This window comes from Cibotium barometz, chromosome 10 (assembly GCF_041138505.1).
Source record: "Cibotium barometz isolate CiBa-2024 chromosome 10, ASM4113850v1, whole genome shotgun sequence".
Lineage (NCBI taxonomy): Eukaryota > Viridiplantae > Streptophyta > Polypodiopsida > Cyatheales > Cibotiaceae > Cibotium > Cibotium barometz.
This window is the reverse complement of record NC_141055.1, coordinates 4,441,101-4,468,025: the sequence shown is the minus strand read 5'-3', so window position 1 is coordinate 4,468,025 and position 26,925 is coordinate 4,441,101. Positions and strand designations below refer to the sequence as shown.

Genomic DNA, 26,925 nt, shown 5'->3' with positions numbered 1-26,925 from the left:
ATGTGGTTTGTTGCTGATAACGTATCTACCACATGCATGCGAGAAACAACTCGAGTGGAGAAAGTGGTTAAAAAGCCTACGAGAACCTGAGGTCCTAGGAAGTCTATTCAAAGAAGTAATGCTATGGTATGGTGGGGATATGAATGGTCCATCATGTTAATATATAGAGAAAACATGCGCCAAGATTCCTGCCGGATAGGATAATAATCAATAATAATAATAATAATGGGTAGAAGGTAAAATCAACCATTCGCATCTTTTCGAAAGCATTATTGGGCAAAATTCATTACTTAAAGGAAACCCATATAACCTTATAATACAACGATGGGATGGATCTGTGTACACTCGAGGAACTCCACCGAAAATGATGAGATCCAATCATCAAAACACTCCACCCCATGATAGCTATGCATGACTAGAAGGAACATAAATAAATAAAAACCGTTCGTTCATTCACGAACAAGAGCACGTGTGTCATTGTCACCAGTAAGAGTGATGAACAAGAAAGAGCAGCCAGCGGGAGAGAAGAAGCACATGGAATCCGGAGAGCATATGATCAGAGAATAGGGTAAGAAGATCGGTGAGAAGAAGGAACACTAAGATTGCCCTAAAATCGGGGGGTTACGCCATGCATTACTGGGAAAAACAGGAGAACCCAAAGATCCCGCTGCAAGCATTTCCCAGAACTATGTAGTTGTCAGTTCATTTATCAAGTTTCAAAACTCTAATTAAATGTTCAAAGAAGCTTTTGATTTCAATCTCTCTCTACCGACGTTAATACCTCTCTCTCTCTCTCTCTCTCTCTCTCTCACGCACACACGCATGCACTTTAGTGGTTCTCCCACACTTGGCAAGCCAATTTTCATCTTAAAAGACCATACTTTTCAGCCTTGCCTTGCTATTAAGTCTACAACAAAAAGAAGATTCAAGACAGGATCAAACCTCTCCGTTTCGGATTTTGATCAATACAAGTATTATTAAGATAAATTCAATTTGCAGACCTGGTATCTCAAGTTTAAGGTGTTTATCCACATGTGCAATATAGATTTTGTAAACACCATGAATAAGATAACAAGAAAACCTAAATTGAGGTATTGGACTGGTGACTAAAATGTTCTGAAATAATGCATGAAACCCCCAAAAACTAAAGCATTTAGCAAGGAAAGAAAGTATGATAGGATACCCAGCTGCACCTACAAGAGTAAACCCTGCAGTACAATCTCTTTCTTGAATGGCCATTCCTCACCAATTTCTATACAGAATGATAAAACTGACTGCTTCAAGTGGCTAAGTGCCAAAACCAGCCCAACCTAGTTGGCAGCTTGCTTTAAACACAGGGACTGCTTGCCTTGTGTGATGAGTATAAACTATGCTAAAACCTCTCCCTCTCATGTTGCATGATTCCTGGGTAAAAGAACACACAAACCTTCGCCACTCTTAGCCATCAGACCCCCATGCTTCATCCCTCAGTTTCTGCCGTGTGAGGAGCCGTTGCTTCCTCTCTAACTCTTGTTTCTGGGAATTTTGGAAGCTGCTCTTTGACACAGCTTTATTGTTGATCCCCTGCCTTCGAAGTGCACCCATTATCATTCTGTGTGCTGCTTGTGAAGAGGTTGCAGGCCGTGGAACTGGAGGTTGAAGATCTGTCAAGTATGTCATAGCAGCCTTTCTTAATTACTGTTCAACATATCCAGCTCTACACTAAAGATCATGCACCCCTCAGATCTCTCTCTTCCTGCCTTTCATTAGGGGTGTTTTAATAACTTGATAATGAGTTTTCAAAAAAAAGTGCCTGCCTTTCAGCAGGTAAAATAACTCCTCCAAGCTCTCTTCAAGATACTTTCCCTTAAACATACCACACAAACAAATTTAATTTCTCAGATCGAGTTAAGCCTGAATAACATGGTTTGATATACATTGTCCTTTATGTCCCTAGCTGACTGGAAGTGCTGTGCAGCACAGCCAGCTGCAATGGATTATGGTGAATCTATAAAGAAGAATAGAACCTCGAACCTAGCTTCATATGAAAGGATCTAGCTGTAAGTTGCATTCATAGCTTCCTTGGGATGCATCTCAGCATGCTCTATTGATGACGGGGAAGCCAAGCTTTGCTAAACCCTCCGTTACTGAAGCAAGACAAGAGGACTACCCTCTTCTCAAACCCCCTCATGCTCTACTGGTAAATGTCAAGGAAAAGCAGCCACAACTTGCGCGCATTTCAAACGCGACTTCTATCAACAATTTCTTTCCTTCTGAACTTTGGAAGAAAGAGAGAAAGGAATGGGGTCACCTTGTAACCATATTATGCAAAGAGTCCGTTGGCCAGTGAGAGAGAGAGAGAGAGAGAGAGAGAGAGTAAAGCGACTGTAAATGCAGAATCTGAGGTTGAAGGAAAATGGAGCTAAGTACATAACTCTTCAAAGCATGGAAGCAGCTTCAAAAGCAATCCACTTTGTTTACGTTTGACGATTGTTCATCACACAATCTTGTATCCACCAGATGGCAGTTGGATATTTGGAGTGTAGTAGGTGGAAATGCCTTCTTAGGTGTGAACACCCTCTATATGTGTGTACTTGTTATGAGCATGTGGACACTACCTATGAGTCGGCAAGATCAACGATCCTACATGAAAGACAAGTAGTCACAAATCTAGTTGCTAGCACTCGGCTATGACACACATGGATTGCAATCAAAGCAATTGCCCTAACGAAATTCCTTTATCGAGGCTTCTTGCTTGGCATCTATTTATCCAAGACTAACCGATGTTATTCCTAGATGCACGAAGGAGCTATCGATCATGACAAATCTGCTGGTAAAATAAAATAAAGTGAGTGCATAGCACCATCCAAGTCATGCTATCAATCCTTCACATCCTCTCCTAGTACACTCCAGATAGCCTACAATCACTAGGGTCCCCACAATAGATGTGGGTTCCTAATCTGCAACACATGGGTCACGGAATAAATACCAAAACATGCCTCTCAAGTGTTCATCTAACAACTCAAGATCACTTCGGCAAAATCAACCAAAAGAGGCTCTCTGGTCTTCCAAGTCAACGATAAATTCTTCTCTACGGGTCAGGGTTGCTAAACAGTAAAATGTAGTGCTTTAAAAAAAAAAAAAAAGAGAAGCAAATTAGTGCTTTTTCCAAAAAAGAAAAAGTCTTTCTTTAGATGTGCTCAAATTTAGCATGCCATTATGCATGCGTGAGACTGTCTACCCACTCATTCATTCTTTTCTACGTCAAGGTGTTGGAAATTGGGTGGGGGACCAAGGCCCGGTAGGTCACCCATCCCAATTATGTTCACGCCAACACACTCTTAACTTGAGGTTTCCACAAATTGGTCTAGCCATCCAGGCCCCAAAACCTTCAGGCGATAAAGGACCTAAGGCCTATCCATTTTGTGGAAATCTCCTAGTGCTACGGTTTGGCACCACTTTTCTCAACACCCCCTCTTGGTGCCAACTTGTCCACTTTTTCTTAGCTCATAGGTTGAGTTTGTTCATGTTTTCAAAGGCTCAACTTGGCTTCTCTAGTGGCTCAGAGGTTACACTTCGACCCATGGCTCTTATACCATGTTTGGAATTGAGTGTGTGTGTGTGTGTGTTTGGGCGCGGGGGGGGGGGGGGGGGGGGGGGATTCACCCATTCGGGTTGTGTTTACGCCAATGCACGCTTAACTCCAAGTTTCCACAAATTGGTCTAGCCATCCAAAACCTTAAGGCGATAGAGTACCTTTGGTCTATTGATGTTGTGGAAATCCCCTAGTGCTATGCTTTGGCACCACAACGGCACAAAGAACGGCAAGCCAAAGAAGCTTGCCGTGAGGATGAATGACGGACCAAGGACGCTAAACGCAAAGATGAAGAAGACCGAAAGCAGGTAGACCAAACTACCCGAGAAAGGCTTAATCGTGAGGCTATGCAACTCCAAAATCAGCAATTGATAGCCACTATGCAGGCGAATGTTTTGTCTCTTCTCCCTACACGAGTGAACCAAGGAGCATGTTCCTCCACCACCCCAACCACCACCGTCATACGAGCTCAACCGAGCTTCAGTAAGAATGATGGTAAGTGTGATCATGCTGCAGTATTACAATTCATTCATCAATTTGTAGCATATTTTCCATTGGCTAAGCTTTTAGATCAACAAGATCGAGTCCACCTAGCAGCACCTCACCTTTCAAGCGAAGCGGTCATTTGGTGGCAGCATTGGTCGAGCCTACATGTAGACCTGTTCATAGGGGCTCCACAGTATGTATGGGACACCTTTGTGTCCGACCTAAAGAAAAGGTTTCTCCCTCCAGAGTACATGACCAACCTTGAGGATGAGTTCTACAAACTGGGTCACCCGTGCTAATTGCGGCAGCACATCAGTTAGGTATATCCGAGGAGGATAAATTGAAACAACTCATTAGAGATCTGGATACTAACATTAGATTTACTGTACGTAATTTTGAGCCACAATCTTATGACAAGGCTCTCACTCTTGCTCAGAATCAGGAAATGATGCTGAACGGAGGTAAGCCTAAGCAACCCCAGACTAGCTCCAAACCTCAACAGCAATCATCCACAACCCAACAGTCATCATCTTAGGGGGGGAAGGGGGCTCAGAATAGCAAAGATAATAAGAAAGAATCCTAGAGCACTTCATGAGGCAAGAAGAATAAAACCTTCGCACCTAAGAAAACACATGAGGAAAAGGCCAAGGAGTGCATCACTAGTGGATATCTCCAACCAAAAGAGCAAACGCGGTGTAAGGGGCAGAACAAATGTTTCTTCTCCCACACCGTGGGGAATGGTAAGAAAGATTGTACCAAGTGGTAGGTTGCGCAAGCCGCTAAAGCCTCGGCCTCCACAATAGCCATTGCAACAGCTACAACTACACCTTCCACATGCCACCAATGCAATCCAACGCTTGCCCACCTTAAACGCCGTACCCACAGTGGTATTTGACGATAAGCAAGAGGGCGAGGTTGAGGAGCAAAAGAAAGCCCTCATTCGTGCTTATGGCATAGCAAAGGGACAATAGTTCATTGTTCTCTTTGATATGGGCAGCTCTGAGGATGCCATTTCTCCTCAGTTGGCTAAAAAGAGGAGTTGTACTCTTGTACCCATCATCTGGACGTTGACGGGTTCACACCCAGTCTTCGCACACACATCTCTCATAAGGCTCAACAATTCTCATTCATGGTTCAAAAGGCCACATTTCAGTGAGACTTCATTGTCTCACCTCTTTTGGGGTGTGATATGATTCTCGGCATTCAATGGTTTAAGGAGTATGCACCCATTCCTGATTGGAGGCAAGACACTTTCACGATTGTTGATGGTATTTCTTGAGCCTGCCCTAATTTGCGGGGATAACAGCATTCTAGGTATTCCCCTAATCTCACACATCTAGGCCCAACGAGCTATCAAAAAAGCAACCGAGTGTGCATTGATATATGTCCGTAGCTAGCAATCTGTTGTTCAGTTAGAAACCCCATTAAAACTAAAATTAGATGATCTCCTAGCACACTTTCAAGACATCATGCTAAAGGATGATCTTCAACCGTAGCTCCCACCCAATCGTCCTGAGGATCGTCGCTTTGAGTTGGTCCCCGGCACAGAACCACCGAGTAAGGTCCCCTATCACCTTTCTAAGACACTGGAGAGCGAATTGGAGCAACAGCTTTCCCAGCTACTCCACGCTAGATTTATCCGGCCGTCATCCTCGCCCTTTGCTGCACCTATCTTGTTTGTGCAGAAGAAAGACAAGTCCGCACGATTATGGGTGGACTACAGGGCTCTTAACAAGCTCACAATGAAGAAGAGGTTCCCAATGCCCAAGATTGAGTATATCCTTGAGCGACTCAAAATTGTAAAGTTTTTTTCAACGATAGATCCCAAAAGTGTCTTTCATCAGGCTCGGATCTTTACGGCTGACATTCCAAAAACAACCTTCAGGATTAAATGTGGCCATTACGAGTTTGAGGTAATGCCATTCGGTCTCACCAATGCACCTGCAACGTTTAACAAGATGATGTCTTGGGTATTTGTGGAGCTCATAGCAAAGTATGTTCATCTTTTTAGACGATATACTCAGCATGTTCATCTTTTTAGATGATATACTGATTTTTTTTTGCTGCTGCAAAGCAACATATGGAGGATATCGAAAAGGTCTTGCAACTTTTGCGAGACAATATGCTCTACATCAATGCAAAGAAGAGAGAATTTGGGGTAGAGGAAATCCATTACCTTGGGATATGTTATTAGTTCAAACGACATTAGCCTCGATCCTGAAAAGGTAAGGGCAATTCTCGAATGGGATGTTCCCGCAAGAGATCCACTCTTTTGTGGATCTCTGCCAAGCATATAGTACCCATATGGACTCTGACCTTGCAGCACCTCTCACCGATTCAAGGGCGTGAAGACGCGCAGTCAAAAAGTGTCTGTCATGGGCAAAAGCAAAGGCATTTCATGCAATGAAAATAGTGATCTCTGAGTCTACGGTTCTCAAATTGGCTTCATGGGATGATCCTTTCAAGGTAATCACTGATGCCAGCAATCTAGCCATAGGAGTTGTTCTTCATCAAGAAGAGCGCCCAGTGGCTTATTATAGTCGGAAATTAAATGATGCAAAAAAGAATTACTCTGTGTATGACAAAGAGATATTGAGGGTGATGACAACGCTTAAACATTGAAAACATTTCCTTTACGGGAGAGAGTTCACAGTTAAGACAGCTCACTAGGCCCTGAAATGATTACAAACCATGCCTAGTGCCCAATGGAGTGACAGACAAGCCAGATGGAGTCAGATCTTCCAAAAGTTTGGAGGTATAATTAAATAAATCCTTGGCTGAAATAACCCCGTTGTCGATGCTCTTAGTCAAAAAGGCACAATTCAAAATTTGCAGGAGTCCATTGTGCTTGACATACAGGGAAAAGATCTTGACAGTATAAAGGCACAATATGAGGATTTGTTGGAATTCGGGACTCACTTTAGATTAGTCCTGCAGTCAAAATTGGATCACTACACCATTCATGATGGCTGGTTATTTTACAAGAACCGACTATGCATTCTAAGGGAAAAGTGGCCAGCACTGATGCTCATGATTCTCTCATTGGAGGACATCATGGTATCAACACTACACTGGAGAAACTTAAGCGATCATTTTATTGGCCAAAGATGAGACAGAATGCCTATCAGTATGTCCACGCATGTTAAATATGCTAGAAAGTTAAGGTACCTCATATGAAACGAACAAGGTTACTTCAACCTTTGCCAGTTCCACACGATCCTTTCTAGGATATCAGTATGTACTATGGACTTTGTTGGACCTCTTCCCGCTGCATTTGGATCTCGGAACACACAGTGCATGATCATTGTGGACCAATTCTGCATGTTGATCCCATGCAAACAAAGGGCCATAGCCAAAGACATTGCTCGCCTGTTCATCTGACATCAGTACCCCATCGGAGGTTTGCCAAGGACAATAACATCAGACAGGAATCCCAAGTTTACTTCAAATTTTTGGAGAGCATTGTTCGATAACATTGCGACCAAGTTGCATTTGCCCAATGCATTCTATCCATAGTCAGACGGCCAAACATAAATATACAATCAGCTGGCTTTTGATGTTCTCAAATCGTATTGCCATGACATGTAATCAAAGTAGGAGTATTACCTTCCTTTGGTTCATGCCATCCTCAACAACACTCATTCATCTAGCATTGGTCAAACTCCATACCAGGCAATGTTTGGTCGTCGTTTCTCGTCACTTCTGACAAGAATCGCATCACCTTCCTTGGAGGACAACAAGACCACCGAAACATTTTCAGAGATCATTGAGTCTGCCAAAGAGTGCCTTGCCAAAGCACAGGAAGCATACACCAAGTAAGCCAACAAATCAAGAAGAGATGTCAGCTTTAAAGAAGGGGACTTGGTATATCTTTGCATTATGAAGCAAAGATTGAAGCAAGTGGGCAAACATTGTCCAAAACTATCCTTTCACAGCTTCGGACCCTTTCCTATCATTAAAAAGATAAACGATGTCTCTATGAAGCTTAAGCTTCCAGATAGTTGGACTATGCATAATGTTTTTCATGTTTCTTGGTTGAAGCCCTACATTGGTCCAGCTTTGCAGGATATTACAAATGAGCAACAAGCGGACATGGTAGACGAAGCCGAAGTAATTGAGCCTGAACAGACTCTCCTCCACGAGTGGAAGCATGGATCCGGTCGAAGACAGAGACAATTCTACACGAAGTTTCGAGACCGAGATACCCATGAAGCAGTATGGCTCGACGAAGAGTTCTTACCCGAGTACCCCCAACTAATGGCAGACTACTTGGTAGCGATTAACCTGCCACCAAGCTAAGCAGGAGGTAATGCCACATGCACCCTGCACTGGAGTGCTATGTGACACACTCACCTACATCAGTGCATCATTCATCAGTAGGATTTACCTTGTTAGGAATATTTTGTCGTATGTCGTGGCCCCATTGTGAGCCCCAGTCCAGGACATGTCAGGCACGAGCTACGTAGGTCACTCTCCACAGCCATAGAGAGTGTGCATGTGTCATTCCTCTTACCCACTTGGAGAATTCATCAGATAGTGCATGTAATAGGCAGCTTTAGCATTAGGTCGTGCATTTAGCAAACATTCAGTTGCATTAGGTGCTTATAAGACAGCCAAGGCCATCCCATGAGCATGGCAGCCCACCAAGGGCAGCACCTTGGCCATAAGAGGGCCTGGGCAGCCAGCCAGCTGCCTACATGTGCCCCTCATGCAGTCGGCCAGCAATAATATCACCCAATTCAGGTCGGGCAGCAGCAAACAGTCAGCCATATCACATGGGGGAGTGTGAACCTGTTGCACAGCATTTAATGCTGATTAAACAGAATATTCTATCCAAATTCAACAGGCCGACAGCTTCCTGCAACTGACCAGCAGCTTGTGAATATATAAAAGCAAGCGGTTCATTCCCCAGCCAGCTGCCTACATGTGCCCCTCATGCAGTCGGCCAGCAGTAATATCACCCAATTCAGGTCGGGCAGCAGCAAACAGTCAGCCATATCACATGGGGGAGTGTGAACCTGTTGCACAGCATTTAATGCTGATTAAACAGAATATTCTATCCAAATTCAACAGGCCGACAGCTTCCTGCAACTGACCAGCAGCTTGTGAATATATAAAAGCAAGCGGTTCATTCCCCATTCATTCATTCATCATCAGCAAAGTGCAGCAGCAGTCCCAAGCAGTTCCAACATTCCCAAGACCTCCACGAAGAGCATCTTCAGCATTCAGCCAGCACATGTGCGTCCCTCAGTTTTGGGATTGCATAGTGGTCATTGAAGAGCAATTCAATGGAGCTTGGACAGCATCTGGATCAGCCTGCATTTGGTCTACATCGTCCTTGCGTCTGGCAGCATTCATACTCATTGGAAGTTCTCCAAAGAAATATAAGCAAAAACTCCTGCTTGGAGGGGGGGGAGGGGCCTTTCGTGGGTAAATTGGGACCCAATACTGTGTCGACTATTATCTGCTTTCTCCCTCTCTTCTACTCTCTCTCTCTCTCTAAGTGGAATTGCGCAGACTCTCGAGTATACAGAAGGCTTTGTTGCGCGTTACGCAATCAAACGATTGCATGCTACAATAGGGCTAGGGGTCGTAGGAGACGGCGCAAACACGCCCTGCCCTCTCACGCAACACAACCTAAGGCTCTGTCTTGGCCAATGTTCCACCATGTGTGGGGGGTCGTCTCTTGTACCCGCCCTTGTGGTGAGAATGCTCGGACACAGACTCATGTATCACCCACACACAATGTATTGCAGAATGATGTCAGAGTGATGAAGCTGCTGAGTCATCTTTGCAAAAGGATGATGCATCAGGCCAGAATGACTTTATTGAGTCCTCCCGTTGGGGTTGGACAATACGCAAGATGTACATGGCATGGAGGAGCATGAAGATGCACACCAAGACATGTCGCCATCTGATCACGATGCCTTGCAAGCTGCTCATGTATTGCGCACGTATGCAGTGGTTGTGCAGAGTGAATTTCCCCTCCTTAAGCATTATGAGAGGCGGGCAAAGACACCGGCTAAGTGGTTCTTTAGGTTGGTCAAAACCACATCTTTACCATGAGGATTGTCTCGTGGAATTTGCAGGGCCTCGGAGGGCTTCCCATCTACAATGGGAAGCGCCTCATGAAGGACCAACTCCATGCTGGTCTTATAGGTGGAACTATGGATGTGCTCCTGTTGCAAGAGCACAAATTGGATAGGCACCAATGTAGCAAAACTTGGTAAGATCCTTTTTGGCTATACTTATTGGTCTTGGGCAGATGGGACCAAAGGGGGTGTATGAATTTCTGTTGCAATGTCACTTATGCCTCATGTTATTAGATATGGTGTTATCATACTTGCTAGGGTGCAATGGATTATGGTCATGCATGAGGGTCCAAAATTGGGCATCTTGAATATTTATGCACCTAATGTGAGGTGAGAGAGTGGCCTTCTGGGACACCATCACAAACCTCCTCCCCAAGACAGATCATTGGATAGTTGGGAGGGGATTTCAACATGGTTGAGCAGCCCTCTGATAAAAAGGGTGGCCATGAGGGTAGAACACACCTTGGAGAGAGCCTCATGGGAAAGATTCGCATTCTCCTTCTATGGCAGGGACTGTTGGATAGAGGATGACTTCAAGAGGTGGCCTGACTCTTTATCTTACTCTCGGCATAACCGCAAAAGCGAGGATGAATGTATTTTGGCACGATCTTGGCATGATTGGATAGGATTTATGTGGATGATTGGAGCCCAAATAGGGGACGCATATGCATGGCACAAGTGGCCTGGAATGCCAAATGGGGTCACCGCCTCTATATGTGAGGAAAGGGCTAGGCCTCCAAAGTCTCAAGAAGGCTTCCCGCCGCTTCCGCATGCGGTCAGAACCTCCCTACACATGCGATCAGAACCTCCCTACAGGTTCCCCCATTGACCGCACTCCCCGTCCTTTTTTATACACTTTTGGGACCATATTGGGGATGAGATCATTGTTGCTTTATAGGTGATGTGGCGTACAGGTATGATGTCCGTGATCCCCCCCCCCTTTCTCACGGATGGTCTTATCCACCTCATCCCAAAAGGTGGGGATAAGACCAACATCAAGCAGCAGAGGCCCATCACTTTACTTAGATTTGCATAAAATCTTAGCTAAGGCATTGAGTATGAGGTTCCATGTTCTCCAAAGGGTTACTCATGACACACAAAATGGGTTTCTCCAAGGAAGGAGTATATTTGATAACATTGTTGTGGAGTGAGCTAAATCTAGCCAGCAACCGTTTACCATCCTCCTGCTTGGACTTTGAAAAAGCATATGACAGAGTGGATTGGGACTTCTTGGAAGGCACAATAGCACGTATGGGGTTTTCCCAAGACTGGATCAGAGGGGTTTCATGCATGTATAGGGAGGCCCATAGCATAGTTTTGGCATGTGGGGGACGTGGTGAGCATTTTCAGACTTCCCACTCGGTGTGGCAAAGATGCCCCTTAGCTCTCTTACTATACCTCATAGTAGTGGAGGCTATGAGCAGGTTCATCCGGGCTACCCCAGGAGTCTCGGGCCTCAGTTTGCCTCTACGTACAGAGGAAGAGTTATTGGACTTGGAGCTAGCAGATGATACCACGATGTTTTTGGAGGCCTCACATGCATATCTTTGTGCCTTCCTGACAACCTTGGAGGTTTTTTGTTTGGCAGTGGGAGCCACAATTAATTGGCACAAGTCGGTTGGATTTCAGATCAGTGATTCTCTGCTAGCAGATTGGGTTCGGTGGGGTTCACTTGGATTGAGAGAGGATGTGTTGCCAGATACCTTGGCTGCTAGATTGGCATTGACATCTCCCCAACACAACAGTTTGCGCATGTGTTCATGAGCATTAAAAGAAAACTTCAACATTGGAGTAGCAAGAAGCTTGATTTGGCATCTAGAACCTTGGTGGTTAACTAAGTGCTGCTGGCCACTGCTTGGTTTATCACTTCTTGTTGGGTTCTTCATAGGGGATTGACCAATTACGTCACCTCATTCGGAATTTTCTTTGGTTGGGATTATAGATGGCACAGTACACACCAAGACCAGAGTTGCTTGGGAAACCATTATCCTACCCAAGCAAGAGGGGGGATTGAACATCATAGACATAGTAAGGCATTGCTTTGTAAGATGATGATTAGAAGATTTCTTCCTAGCATTGAGCCATGGAAAGAATTTCTCATGCAGCAGGTTACGAGGTGAACTCCGGTTAGGAACTGGATATACAGCCCACCTTTTATCTTCTCGAAGGCAGAGCATCGGCCCCCATCCTCCCCCTTGGTTAGATCCCTTCTTCAGGCTTGGGATTGCATGAGGAGGTGCTTGGTCCATATACCTCCGCAGTCAACTGAGGAGGCTAACAAACAACCCATTATGTGGAATGACAAAAAACTTGGATGAGTATGATAGACCTCTTGGGGAAGCCACGCATATTCAGTGGGCTGGCTGGGAGACTCTCTTCCCCACAATGCTAGACTGGAAGAGGCTTAAAAGCCTCATGTGGAGGATCCGAGAGGGGTGCTTACACAGAATTTGAAGGACACTAGTCAGAGGATTGTGCAGATTGATGCTGCCATACCCAGCCACTGGATCACATGGACCTTCTTGGAAGGGCTTCACCCCCGTGAGTGGGTGTGGAGGGAAGCTACCAACCCGATGAAAAGCATGCCTTTCTTTAATTAAATTGTGCAGAATGCCGAGTGTCTTGTTCTAGGACACATTCAGAGAGTCCCTACTCTTAGACCTCATTGGGAGGCTTATGGTATCACACTTGACATTCAAAGGAATTTTTGGAGCAGGTTGTGGCACTCTTATAGGAGGACACAGATATCCTCCTTTATTTGGCTTTCTCTTCTTGGTGGCCTTGCCACCAACCAGTGGAGATTGGTTATTGTTGTGAGCCCAGCATGCCCGAGATGTGCAGGAGCTTCTGAGATGGTTTACCATTGCGTATGGGAGTGCAAGAAAGCACAAAGGATTTGGACTGCAATAGCACATCTCCTTGGAAGGATGACGAAGGACGCTTACATTTCTTTTGGTGCTATCATTTGGCTGACATAGTTGAGTCCACAGCTCAGGTATGAGGGGAACATCATGGATTTGGTCATTATGATCAGTCAAGGAATTGCTTGGCAGTGCCATCTTCAGGACATGCCAGAGTCAAGATACGTCCCTCCAGCAGAGAGGTTTGACAGTGCATGGGAGATTATTGCCAGTCCTGCAGCCTAACACATTTGGAAGGCTAGATGCACTTAGGCCATTGAGGGCAATTTGGTTTACGAGTCACAGTGCATATGCAGGATTCGGAGTGATATCATCCACACCCTCATGATCACTTGGGCCCGAATCCAGGGATGTTCAAGGGCTGCGGAGAGAAAGTGCGCCCAAATTATGAGAAAGTGGGATTATGTCACTCCCACTCATATGGGGCCTTGTTGGCAGCACAGGGTACCGGACTGGTTGAGATTTTGGTTTGAAATATTCCTCTTGTATTTTGTTTTCTTTTTTCATACTAAATAGAAGTCTCTTATCCGAAAAATAAAAATAAAAATTCAAGGTTCACAAGCTGTGAATCATTCAACAGAATCAGACAATCCTTGCTCCCAAATTGCTTAAGTACGAACTCCTACAGGGCCTGTCTATTAAGACTTGAGAGTAAAAATCCATACCTCCTTCATTGACCAGGTCAACTAAACCGCTGTCATCACTTAGCTCCTGGACTTTGAAATGAGGATTCTTGGTACATCGCAGAGCCTCTTTAGCTGCATATGTCATAGAAAAGCTTTAAAAACAGTCTACTCAAGACTGATCACTTGCATTAAAATCTTTCCTTCTACAGTTTTTAAAACCTCCCCCCATGTAAAGAACTTCCCATAGTACTGTATCTACTTTAGCCTTGCCTCACAAAATACTATCACAAATTTGATTGAGACTTAAGCCTCAACAACTCTAGAAAAAATAAAGCACAAATACCATCACAGATTGAACTTACCCATGTCAGGATTCCGAAAGACTGCCAAAGCAGTGGTGTCATTCACCCAGCGTATAGCAACTCCATGCGAGGCAAAAGGTTCAAAAAGGTCTTCTAAATCTTTAGTGGTAACCTTGGGAGGGAAAGTAACCACAAGCACATGCCTAACTCCACAGGCCACTGCAATATGAACAGTACTATGAAGGATCAACCACCTCTCAGAAAAAAAATAGTATCTTCTCTCTAGAAGCCTGCACCCTTCGCTTACAAAGAATTTGAAGCACTTGCCTTTTGGATACACACTTGAAACCTCAGTTTCCTCAGTTGTCATGTCATGTTCTTGGATTTGTTTTTTTGGACTCATAGTCAGCCTGTCACTGTACATGCCCATTTCTCCAAAGGTAAATGCCCCTCGTCCTCGTTGTTTGTAAGTGTTGATTTCTTGGGCTGAAAGTTCAGGGGTCTTTGTAGTTGGTGACAGGCCATCCAGCTTCGCTAAGCCAACACACAGCACAGTTTCCCACTCTGCCAATACCAAGGCTCAAATCAGACCTTTGAAAAGGTGTTGATTGTCAATAAATAGCACCAGAAAGACCCAAAAAGTAAGGAACAGATGATAAGCATTTAGGAAGCAGTATCTTCCGTCTGCATTAACCATGCAAGAATTGATGTGAGCATGATATGTGGCAAACCTACATCAATAAACAGATCGCAGAATGGGAGTACTTGGCATTTGGTAAGCCAAGGAATTTATTGACGTTAATGTGTTGTTAGCTGCCCTCTTAAACCTACGCTGTATAGTTTTTGGTTTTAACACCTTGCAGGCCATGCCAAACTACATCACCTTCAGTTTACAAAGGCCCTTTCAAAACCATTAAGACCAAACAACACTAAGGTGTACTGAATAAGAAAAAGCTTAGAATTGTTTGTAAAGCTCTAATTTTGTTCTTTTTTGGGGAAAGATGCTAGGGCAAGTTGTTGACCTCATCATCTCTCAGCAGCAATCGATACTTGCAAAAACCATTTATAAAGCCTTTATATAGCACAATGAAGAATTAAATATAATTTTTAAGTAATATAGATGTTACAAAAATCCCAATCCTTTACTCCATCACCACTCACCTGCCACCATCAAAAAGAATAAGTAAGGACCTTAATCCCATGGGAAGACAGGCTTCAACATGGTGATAGACTTGTCATTGTTGTCCAGAGAAAAAGAGAAATTAACAAGGAAGACCATACACACGATGAAAACACAACTTGATCAGAATCTCTATACACGAGATGATTCACACAAGACATCCGCTATCTCTATGAAAAAGCTATGATTGATCTATATAACACCTTATGGACCGTATGATTGATCCTCAAGATTTCATTAATCCTCATAAGCTTGGTCAACAATCAAGTTTATGGAAGATGCAATGAAATGCTTGTGTTGTGAAGGTGTCACTTTCAAGTAATGTTTATATCACGCAGACTCCAGGTAATAGCGACACAGAGCAGATAAATCCATTAGTGCCCTTGTAACTCTTTCCCCTTTGTTAGAGGGTTTCGTGGGTTTCACACCCATGAGGAGTAGACATAGGCGGAGGGAGTTTAGTTTGCTTAAGTACTGAGAAGCAAATTTTTGATAGCTTCTAGAGTTGTACTTAGCTAAACAACATGGACCAAGATTCTCCTTGATTACTCGAATGCATTGTAGACCAATCAGAAGAACTTGAACTAGTGGATAGATCTGAAGGTCTAGATCCGGACCATGTAGGGGTGATCTGAGAGAGGAACCCAAGAGTAGTTGATCTCTTGGGAGGTTCAAATGGAGATACACGTTAGAGACATATACCATGGTGTCCGATCTGGTACGTGATATCTAATAGATTATTGTTTTTGATATTTGAGTGGGTCCAGTTATAAGATTATCTACGCACGCAGGCGGCCAGGCCTACGTAGGCAGCGAGGCCTACGTAGGAGGCAACACCTACGCGCACGCGGCCACAATTTTTTGCAGCCAGCAAAGTAGGGCGCAGGCGGCGAAAATTTCAGGCCACGCAGGCGTCAGGCAGCGCCGAATCCAGGTGGGTAGAAAAAAAATAGTGAAAGCATTCAAACGCCGAATCTAGCTTTTGTTTTTTTTAATGAATTAACCTTTTTAAAAAAAAAGTGTTTAAAGCCCCACTTAGTGTTAAAGGTTAAGAAACCAGAATATATATATATATATATATATATATATATATATATATATATATATATATATATATATATATATATATATATATATAAACACAAAAGCAAAAGCTCAAGATTGCTTTTGGGAAAGATTATATAAACCCCTTAAGTGGGCTTCTTGCCACACGTCTCTCGAGTTTTCAAGCTCTCAAGCTCTCGAGTACCCTAGCACTCTTATTTCTGCAAGATTAATTTTTCTCTGACCTAGCCCTCTTCAAGATGTCGACCCAAGAATCCGAGTTGGAGCCCCTTATTGAACACGAAGGCTTGCTGGCTACGGAAGATACCGATGCCGATCTTTTTGACAATTATGTGTCAAAATCAGATTTCCAAGAGTTTAAAGTGGCTCTTGAAGCTACTTCTTCGAAACCTCAGGCATAAATCGCCGCGCAGATGCAGGCTTTGCAGAACTCCATCTCTCTTTTGACCACTACCCTATCTACTCTTTCGGGTATGGATACCTTGGCCTCTGCTTTAGGCCCCAACATTATTCCGGAACAGTTCGGGGGCAAGAAAAAGCAACGTACCAAGGAGATAGTGGACACTTGGCTACATAAGTGGCAAGTCCATTTTCAGTTCCATCCATATGACGATGGGAAAAAGATCCAGCTAGCAGTAGGTTTCCTCTCAGGCAAAGCTTTGCTTTGGTGGAAGGAACTCAACCCTAAGCCATCGACTTGGGCACAATTCAAAGATGTCTTCAAGAAAGAATTCCTCAATAAAGAGGATGATTATGATGTTGCCCGGTTTACAGCTTTGACCATGACCTCGTAGCACCTCACTTATGAGGTCTACCTCCAGAAATTTAGGGACTTGCAAATGAAAGCTACGAAGATGGATCCCACAACTCTTTTGGGGTTCTTCGTAGCCAGTTTACCCGACTCATACCATTCATTCCGCTCGCATCTATGATGATACAATGGTCTCTTCCAAGTCTAAACCCGTTACCGAGCAGGGGAACAAGCACAAAAAAAAGTTCTCCGCACCAATGGCTAACTCGACTGAAGAAAAGTCTTCGGACCAATCTTCGAAGAATTCAAGTTCGACACCAGCGAAGAAGAAACGTCTCCTTAGAGCTTTGAAGCTCAAGAAGGAGGGACATTGTTTCATCTGCGAAGAAAAAGGGCACATACGTAACGAGTGCCCGAAGCAAAAGAGTGCAAAGACCAACGCAGGACCCAAGCCAAAGGCAGCTAGCTAATTGTCTTTGACAGGTACGTCAGTTACTGTACTTTCTCACCGTAGTACATGTTTTGATTGTTTGTTCAACTCTAAAGTTTTTAGCTTGCATGATCTTCTCCGAGTTTATGGTGGAGAAGTGAATGGCCATAGAATCCACATTCTTCTAGATCCTGGCAGCTCACACAACTTTGTTAACTACAAACTTGTGCAGAAATTGAGTCTTGATACGACACCCAGTGATCATACCTATGAGGTACGCCTACCTGCGGGTCGGCAAGTATGGGATCGAAAGGTGGAGATGCTACCAATCCGGATTCAGGACTACAAAGATACTCTAGAATGCTATATTATGCACCTAGAGCATGTAGACTTGTTATTAGGGATTGAGTGATTTAAGACTCTTCAAGTCCAGATAGATTGGTCTAGTCATATTTTTTCTTTTCAACACAGTATAGTATCTTAGGTGATTGTATACATCCCTCTCAGGGACCTCTTGTAAATATAGTTCTTCATTTCTCATACCTTCTATGGATGTCAACGAATTAAGTGTATTTGAACGCAAAGAATTACAGAAGATACTTGATTCATTTCAAGATGTATTTCCTAAGGAACTGCCATAGGGCTTACTACCTGAAAGGGTAGTAGATCATCGTATTGACCTGATCCCTGGTGCTCATCCTATTAGTATTCCACCTTACAGGATGAGCCAAGCTGAGGAAGATGAGTTGGCTAAACAACTCGAAGATTATCTGAGGATAGGCCAGATCCGTCCAAGTAAATCACCTTGGGGTGCACCTCTGTTGCTTAGAAGAAAGAAGGACAACACCTGGAGAATGTGTATAGATTACAAGAGATTGAAAAAGCTGACAATTAAGAACCGTTATCCTCTCCCTAGATCAGATGACCTCATTGATCGGTTAGCAGGAGCGCAATATTTCACGAAGATAGATTTACGTACTGGCTATCACCAGATACGTATTCATGAAAGGCATGTCGAACGAACCGCCTTTCGGACTAGGTATGGCCATTACAAGTTTCTCGTATTACCTTTTGGGTTAACCAATGCTCCAGTCACTTTCCAGCAAATGATGAACGATCTTTTTCGTGAACATTTGGAAAAATTTGTGGTTGTGTTCCTGGATGATATTTTGATATATAGTCGTACTCTTGAGGATCATGTTAGACATCTCACGATTATCATATCTATTTAAAGCCAGAATCGACTATATGCTAAGTTAAGTAAATGTGAGTTTTTTACGACAGACATCATTTACTTGGGACACAAGATTACTAGAGATGGATTGAGCGTTGACTATGACCAAGTTCAGAAGGTTCTGGATTAGCCTATACCACGAACAGTGAAACAACTTCGTTCTTTTCTCGGTTTTGTTGTTTTTCTTCGAAAATCTGTGTGGGAGTACTCTCGGCTCACACTACCGATGACTGACTTGTTGAAAGGTATTGGACGTAAGTCAAATCAGCCTATCACTTGGAATAACGATTTGGATATGGCCTTCAGACTTTTGAAAGATAAAGTCAAGAAAGCACCTATCTTATCATTACCCGATCCTAGTCGGCCTTATGTTCTTGAAACTGATGCCAGTGACTATGCCATCGGGGCTGCTTTATTTCAAGATGGTAGATCTGTTGCTTTTGAAAGTAAAAAGCTAGACGACAATCAATCTCGTTGGCCAATCCTTGAGAAGGAGCTTTATGCTATGATTCACGTTCTCAAGGTTTGGAGACATTATTTATATGGCTCCAAGTTTGTGGTATTGACTGATCATCAGTCAATCAAGTATGTGTGTGATGCGGATGATTTGAGAGGAAGGAAAGCTCATTGGGCTGAGTTAATGCAAGATTTTGATTTTGAGATTCGTTATCGTAAAGGGTCCATGAATAGTGTTGTAGATGCGCTTAGTCGAATTAGAGAGGTGAATACTTTGTCGTTCACCGAGATTTCTCCTGACTTATTTCAGTCATTGAGAGGACTTTGCAGGACTGATAGTTATTTTGGTCCATTATGGCAGAAGATCCACGACGGGAGCTCATTGATTGACCAAGACTTGATGACTGAACAGCCGACCTTCCAGGCTGCAGGAGGCCAATGGATGATTCGGAATGGTTTACTATTCCGTAATGACAAAATTTGTGTACCACACAGATCCCGGACATTAGGTCGAAGATTCTTAAGGAGTGTCACAACGCCCCTTCTGCTGGACACCCTGGGGTACACAGGACATTATCGTTAGTGAAACACACTTTTTATTGGCCAAAAATGAAAGGGTATGTAGAAGATTATGTTCTCAAGTGTCAAATTTGTCAAGCAAATAAAGCTGAGAACGCTTTAGATAGGCTGGGTTGTTGCATCCTTTGCAAATCCCAGGTAATAAATGGGAAAGTATTTCCATGGATGTTATTACCGGATTGCCAAGAACACATCAAGGCCACGATTCTATTTGGGTTGTGGTAGATCGCTTGACAAAAATGGCTAGATTTTTACCGACCCGGAAGAATATTACAGCTACGCAATTAGCATGACAGTTTATCGAGCAATTGTTTAGACTGTATAGGTTACCGCAGGACATAGTCAATGATAGGGACTCTAAGTTTACGAGTGATTTTGGAAACTTGTTTTTCAGAAGTTGGAAACAACTTTGAATTTGAGTTCCTCAAATCATCCTCAATCTGATGGCCAGACTGAAAGAGTGAATTAGATTTTGGAGGATATGCTCCGAGCATATGTATCCAAAAGACAAAGTTCATGGGAGGATTATCTTCCTATGTTAGAATTTGCTTATAACAGTACTAAGCATACGAGTATAGGTTTTAGTCCTTTCATGCTTATGTATGGTTTTCAACCTAGATCACATGTTACAATGGATTCTCAGGACTTCAGCATGATGCAGCGCGTAATTTTTGCAAGATATGCAAGAAATGTTACAAGTTGCGAAGGAATCTATTAGAAGTACTCAAGACCGAGACAGATTTTATTCTAATAGACATCGTTCACCCAGAGAGTTCTCTGAAGGAACAATGGTGTATTTGCGAGTTCCGAAAGATTCCAAGACTTTACGGACAGGTCGATCTCCGAAATTATCCCCTAGATTCTGTGAACCATTTCGTATTACATGACGGATTGGTTCAGTTGCATATGAGCTGGATTTGCCTTCTCATGTGAAAGTTCATCTTGTATTTCATGTCAGTAGACTTAAGGAAGTACTGGGTGGAACAGACCAGTTAGTTACTCCTCAAGAAATCATAGATGTCGAAGACATGACATTTGTTTCACACGAACCTGAAAAGATTCTTGGATTTCGTGAAAGAAGATTACGTAATACACTTATCACGGAATACAAGATCAAGTGGAAGGATCGTGTTGAGGAGGACACTACATGGGAGACATTGACTACTCTTCAGAGAGATTACCCTGGCTTTTTAGTGAGCTCAGGAGTGAGCTCTTAGAGGAGGGGGGAAGCTTGGAGCTAGGCAGGCAGATTGGCGAGCTGAGTTAGGGATAGACTAACGGGCGGGCACCCAAGTATGGACGAGCGGGCGCCCAAGTGTGGACACCCGATGACTGGCCAAGAGCCTATAAAAGGGTGGCCAAGGTTAGTCATTAGTCATATAGAGTCTCGCATGATTTGTGAGAGCTCTATGATCTGGAGTCTGGATCTAGTGCAGACGTGCACCTGCTTCATGCAGCCGAGGCCGGCAGAAGTCTTGAGGCCTGCGAGGGTAGCTTCGTGGCGTTATGGGACGTCACGAGGTAGAGATTGGTCTGTCCGTCCATCTAGTTAGCTCAGCTCGTGGCTCGGTGGGGACAGCCAAGTCTTGTGGGCTTGCCCACGGCTGTCGAGGTTGGGAGGTGAGTCATGCCTGCACCCCCTTCTTGTTTGTTTTGTTTGTTTGCAAGTTTTGAGTCTTGTACCAAGAGCGTTCCACGAGGAGATCTGATGGGGATTTGCTAAGAAATCAGCTTGTTCTTACTTGGTTTTTGTAAGAGAGAGTGCTGAGCATGAAAGAGTGAATGTTGATCAACTAACTCGAGAGCGAGTAGATTTCCTACATTGCTATAGTGATTGTTTTCGAGATGCGTTGCCTGGTGAGTTACCACATGAGCGTCTTGAAGATCATCGTATTGATGTGATACATGGTAGCACACTGCCCAATCGGCCTCCATATACGGTAAGTGCTAGTCAGCAAGAAGAGATTATGGTGCAAGTAAATGACTTGCTTGAGAAAGGGTTGATACAACCCATCTCATCTCCTTATTGTTCACACATGTTATTGGTGCAAAAGAAAGATGGTACATACAAAATGTTTGTGGATTATTGTGCCCTTAACAAAGTAACAATAAAGAACAGATTTCCCATTCCACGCATTGATGACATTTTGGACAACCTTGAAGATGTAACTTGCTTTAGCCGAATTGATCTCAAGAGCGGCTATCATCAAATACGTGTGCCACACAGGATGTACATAAAACTGTTTTCATGCGCAGTTTGGACTCTGAGTTTTTGGCATAGTTGTTAGGTATGAAAAGTTCGATTCGGTACGGTATGTTCAAATACGGCCTTAGAACGCACCACTAAATTTTGAAAATAAAAATACCGTGGAGGTACGGTCCATTAAAAAATACCTAAAAATATAAATATAGATGCAAAACTTAGAGAAGTTACAACTTACAACTTACCCAAAACATAAAAATTTAGAATGTTGCAACTTGCAAGTTGCATAGAAAATGAAAGTAGACAAATGTACATGTGACATGTCAAGATTCTTCCTCATTTGCTCTTCTTGTAGCAAGAGAGCAACAAGTTCCTGATACTTGAGGGGTTCAACAGCAATCCTCATGCTGAGGTTCAAAGAGGTATGAAAAGCCAAGTAAGATCTTGGCAAAGAGTGCAAGATGGTGGACACAAGCTGTGTCTCAGGAATAATCTCATCCACATTGATGAGTTGCTCTCTCAAATCCTGCAGCTTGTTTAAGTGGCTAGACATATCATCTCCTTCATGCATTTTCTGATTTTCTAGCTCTCTTTTCAAAAACGAGATCCGAGCCTCATTACGAGCAGCATACATCTGCTCCAAAGTCACCCATGCATTCTGTGAAGAGCTAGCTGAACGAATATGTGGTATAATAGACCTCTGTACTGACAATGCAATGAGTGACAAGGCTTGTGCATCTCTGGCATCCCATGTCTTCTGAGCATTTGTTCTTTGAACAGGCAATGGCTGACCTGGAGCCTGTACCTGTTGTCCTCGACCACGAGCACCCCCTTGGGGAGGAGTCTTTGGAGCCAATGGACCTGGACGTGGTTCATCACCACTAACAAAATCCCAAAGACCTTTTGCCACGAGCACATTTTTCAGCATAAAACTCCACAAGGAGTAGTTCGTGCCGTCCAATTTGTCTTCCTTAGACAAATACGTGAATACATCACTCTACTGTTGATTTGCCATTATGCCAATGCACAATGTTGTACCTGTGTATCAAAAAACCCAATAGCAAGAACCCTGAAAGCAACTGTACTCCACTGAATACAGTTAACCCAAATATGCTTGCACTCTCAATCCTCTGAATGTGCAACACAATGCACCACTAACTGAGAAGAGCAGCAAAAATGGCTTACACAGTGCCAAAATGCCCAAAAATTGCCCAAAGTTACTACACCCAAAACCTTGCAAGAAACCTGTAGAGTTTTCTTTGCAAGAAAGTTTGCCTGTATTTGCCAGAACATTTCACAGAGAAAATAAAAATGCCCAAAATTCAAAACTTGTAATGCTTACCACTAGTGTACTGAGCAGTTTATGGTATTTGTAATGAACAAGTACAGTCGACTGTAGTGTGCAGGTACACAGCAGCTACAGTCGAGGTACTGTACGGAAGCAGGTGCGGAAGCAGTACGGAAGCAGGGCGAGGAGGTACAGTACGAAAGTAGGAGGCGAAACTGCAGTCGACTGTAGACTTCAGATTTGCGTAGCAGGTTCTAGTCAGCTGTACTGTGCAGGTACGTTGACTGTACGGCTGCAGTCGTGGTCTGTACGGAGCAGGGCGACCAGGTACACAGCAGGTCGCCTGTACGGCTGTCTGCGCAGGACAGTACAGCTGCAGGTGATGGCGGAATGAGCAGGTACAGCTGCAGGTGATGGCGTGGACCAGCACGTTGCAGGCACAGTGTACCGAGCAGGTACTGTAGCCTGTCGGCGAACTCGTACGGACAGCTGCAGTGTACGGACTGTTGCAGGCGAAGCTAATGAAGCTGTACGGGCAGTTGTTGCAGGCGAAGCTAATGTTGATGAGCCTGGGTGTTAAACAGTACGGGCAGGGCAAGGCAGGCCAACCTGGTGGCTCTGATACCAAATGCAGGCTTTCAGCTGTTAGGGTTAGGGTTTGGAGGTACTGAAAATACAAACGTGGGGAAGCAGAGAGAGAACACGACTCTTGTTGTGTATTCAATTGATAATGTGAAGTACAATAGCCACATAATAAAGTGACCTAAAAGATGTGTTCACATGTCCGGCCATAAAATGTGCCGGGTGGACCAAAACACTTATAAACTGTTTATAAGTGAAACTAAGCTAAACTGGGGGAAAAAACCTCCACTAACTGAAGTAAAAAGTGCCCCAGTATCTATTGATGATCACTAGCACTCCTCTGGGTGCATACACAGCATAAAACCCAACATTTTGGACTTCTTTATTCAAGTCTCTTGGAACCAATCTCTTGTTCAATTCAGCATATCATCCTCGGACAGATGGTCAGACTAAAAGAATGAATCAGATTTTAGAAGAAATGCTTCAACATTATATTCAGTCTCGATTGGCATCATGGGAAGATTATTTGCCTTTGGTAGAGTTCGCTTACAATAATTCTTTCCATTCGGCAATCGGCATGACTCCTTTTCAAGCACCGTATGGTCATACACCAGTTATGCGGACAAATTTTGTTTTGCAACATAAGGTGGCATTAGCCGATCAATTGGTTCAAGGAATGCAAGACATTATTCTTCAAATTCGTGATCAGATGATTCGAGTTCAAGAGAAATATCAGAAGAATGCAAACAAAAGCAGAAGACATGCAAAGTTCAATGAAGGTAATCTTGTTCTACTATATGTGGCGTCTCATATATATAAAACAATAAACTCAGTTTTTCCGAAGCTCAAACCTAGATTCTATGGTCCTTTTCGGATTTTAAAGAAGAATTCAATAGTTAATTATAAGTTGGAACTTCCTCCTTCTTGGGGAAAGATTCATTCGACCTTTCATATTTCTTGGCTTAAGAAGTATGTTCAAGGAGATTCGCCTGTGCCAGATGTTTCTTCCAATTAAAGACAAACACAACCTTGCCCTAGTTGTCGATGTGTAACCACAAAGAAGCCCAATCTCTAAGCATCAAGCTATTAGATCTACGACTGTCATGCCGAGAAGGTTCAGACCGCCATCTATCCATGCAAATCCTTCAATGGTGGTTCTGGCGTTTATTCCACCAATCAATAGACGTGACCACCTGAATTTGAAGGGCCCAAGCCACTTCCACAACAAAAGGAGGCCTTGCATGAAGAATTGCATCATCGCATATACCTTTCATGCCTACCACCAAGGCTACCCAAAGCTTATCACCAATGCATCTGGATGCAGATTAGTTCAGAATCTACCAGTACTTGGAAGGTGATGCCATTCCTTGGTGGACTCAGTGGGCTCATGCCCACACCAAATTAGGTATGGCAGCTTATGTGTGGGACGAGTTTGTCCGCGTTCTTAAGAAGTGGTTTCTACCGCCCCACTGCCTTGAGCGACTCGAAGACGAGTTCAAGGAAGCGCGTCAAAACGCACAACAAGTCCTTCAGTTTGCCAATAGAATTTCGACTTTATGTTTGCAATTAGGCTTATTTGATTCAGACAAGAAAGGGCAATTTTTGTATGGCCTTGACACGCAAATCCAATGGGAGGTGCGTATGTTTAGGCCAGCCACTTTTGAAGACGCACTCTCGCTTGCGCAGAGTGCAGAAATGAAGCATAATGGTGGCAAGCCGAAGACTTTCCAACCGGCTACTCCCAAGGCTACCGCCTCGAGGGGAAAAGGCCAAAATCAAACGGGGTCTTCCCCAGGACAGAGCCCGAGAGCCTCTGGCTCCAAGAACTCGAACAATGCGTCTAAGCTTACTCCAGACCAGAAAGCGGAGGCAGGCAAGACAGGTGGCAAGTTGAGTGCTAAGGAGCTTTCTCAATACAAGGAGGAGGATAGATGTTTCTTTTGTCATACAAAAGGACATACTTCTCGAGAGTGTCACCAATTGGCCGACCATTTGGTCCATTCCTAGTTTTTGCGTCTCGTTCACTTGAGGCCAGGCCGGTGTCTCATGTGAAGAGGCCAGTATTTTGCTGACATGGACGGGAGCCAGACTGGTGCCACCCGTGTGTTAGCAGGATGGTGTCATATGGACGGGAGCCAGACCAGTGCCACCCGTGTATGACCTGGACTGTGTTCGATCCATGGGACTCTCACGCCATGGAAGAGCCAGTATTCGTGCCGTGTTTTGCCTATGGGACTGTCACACCATAGGGAAACTCGTGCCTGGAACTGTGTCTTACCTATGGGACTGTCACTCCATAGGAAGACCAGGTTTTTATGTTTTTATGTCGTGCCAGTTTTGTGCCGACAGATATTTTGTACTTGTTCCATGAACGGGAGATATGTCCATGTTACTATTTGCACATGCACACATATTTTGCATGTTTGAAACTATTTTCGCATGACATGTATTTGTGTGTTTGCCTGCTTGACGTGTTACTTATTGAGCGGGGACGCCTGCCAGTGAGTCGTGAAGTCTGCTCTGTATTCTGACGAGTTTTAGTGCATGTGAACAGGTGGTAAGTATGTTGCACATGTAGCTTTTAATATTTTATTCTAACCCCTTTGTTTTATAAGGTTAGGTGTTCACATTCACTTAAATGTGGGCACTCCCTTTGGGCACCCACGTAGGGGCCAAGGTGGGGAGCCCCACTTAAGTGAGTGTGGGGGTGGGCATGGGCACCTACCCAAACTCCCCACCCACATGCAAACGTGGGTATCACCTAGTTAACTACACATTAATTTTATTAAAAAAAGGGCTCTCTTCAAGCGTAGAATCCATCGCTTCTATCTGGCGCATGTTCATCAACCGGCGATCATCTTCTCTTGCGCCTGTTTTTCCCCAGGCGGCTGGCTGCAACTGCTTCTGTACCTTCTGTACTGCAGGCTGTACCTTCTGTACTGCAGGCTGTATACCTTCTGCTCTGCTGGCTGCGCTTACTACCCTACCAGGCGGCTGATGTACTGCTGCTCCTTCAGGCGGTTGCTACTGCTCTCAGACGTGGGCCATCTTCACAAGGCACTGCTGCGCATGTTTACCCCAGGCGGCTGTTGAATCTGCTGTGCATAGGCGGCTACTGTGCTGCAGCCGGCTGCCATCACCTGAAGGCTACCTGCC

At 44.0% G+C, this 26,925-nt stretch overlaps 1 protein-coding gene across 3 annotated transcripts in view; it reads right to left on the bottom strand.

Moving 5' to 3' along the window:
- Positions 1-416: 416 nt before the first annotated feature.
- LOC147634456 (coiled-coil protein) overlaps positions 417-26,925 on the bottom strand; it is a 41,013-nt gene continuing 14,504 nt past the window's right edge. For 2 of the 3 annotated variants that reach the window (XM_086803525.1, XM_086803526.1), the window contains exons 3-6: positions 14,329-14,565; positions 14,062-14,220; positions 13,739-13,831; positions 955-1,643 (exon numbers count right to left, since the gene is read on the bottom strand). In XM_086803525.1, the coding sequence (XP_086659651.1) occupies positions 1,438-1,643; positions 13,739-13,831; positions 14,062-14,220; positions 14,329-14,565 (695 nt within the window). In that variant the 3' untranslated portion in view covers positions 955-1,437. Of the gene's footprint in view, positions 668-954; positions 1,644-13,738; positions 13,832-14,061; positions 14,221-14,328; positions 14,566-26,925 lie in introns of those variants that run through there. The other variant, XM_086803527.1, reaches the window with a different exon arrangement.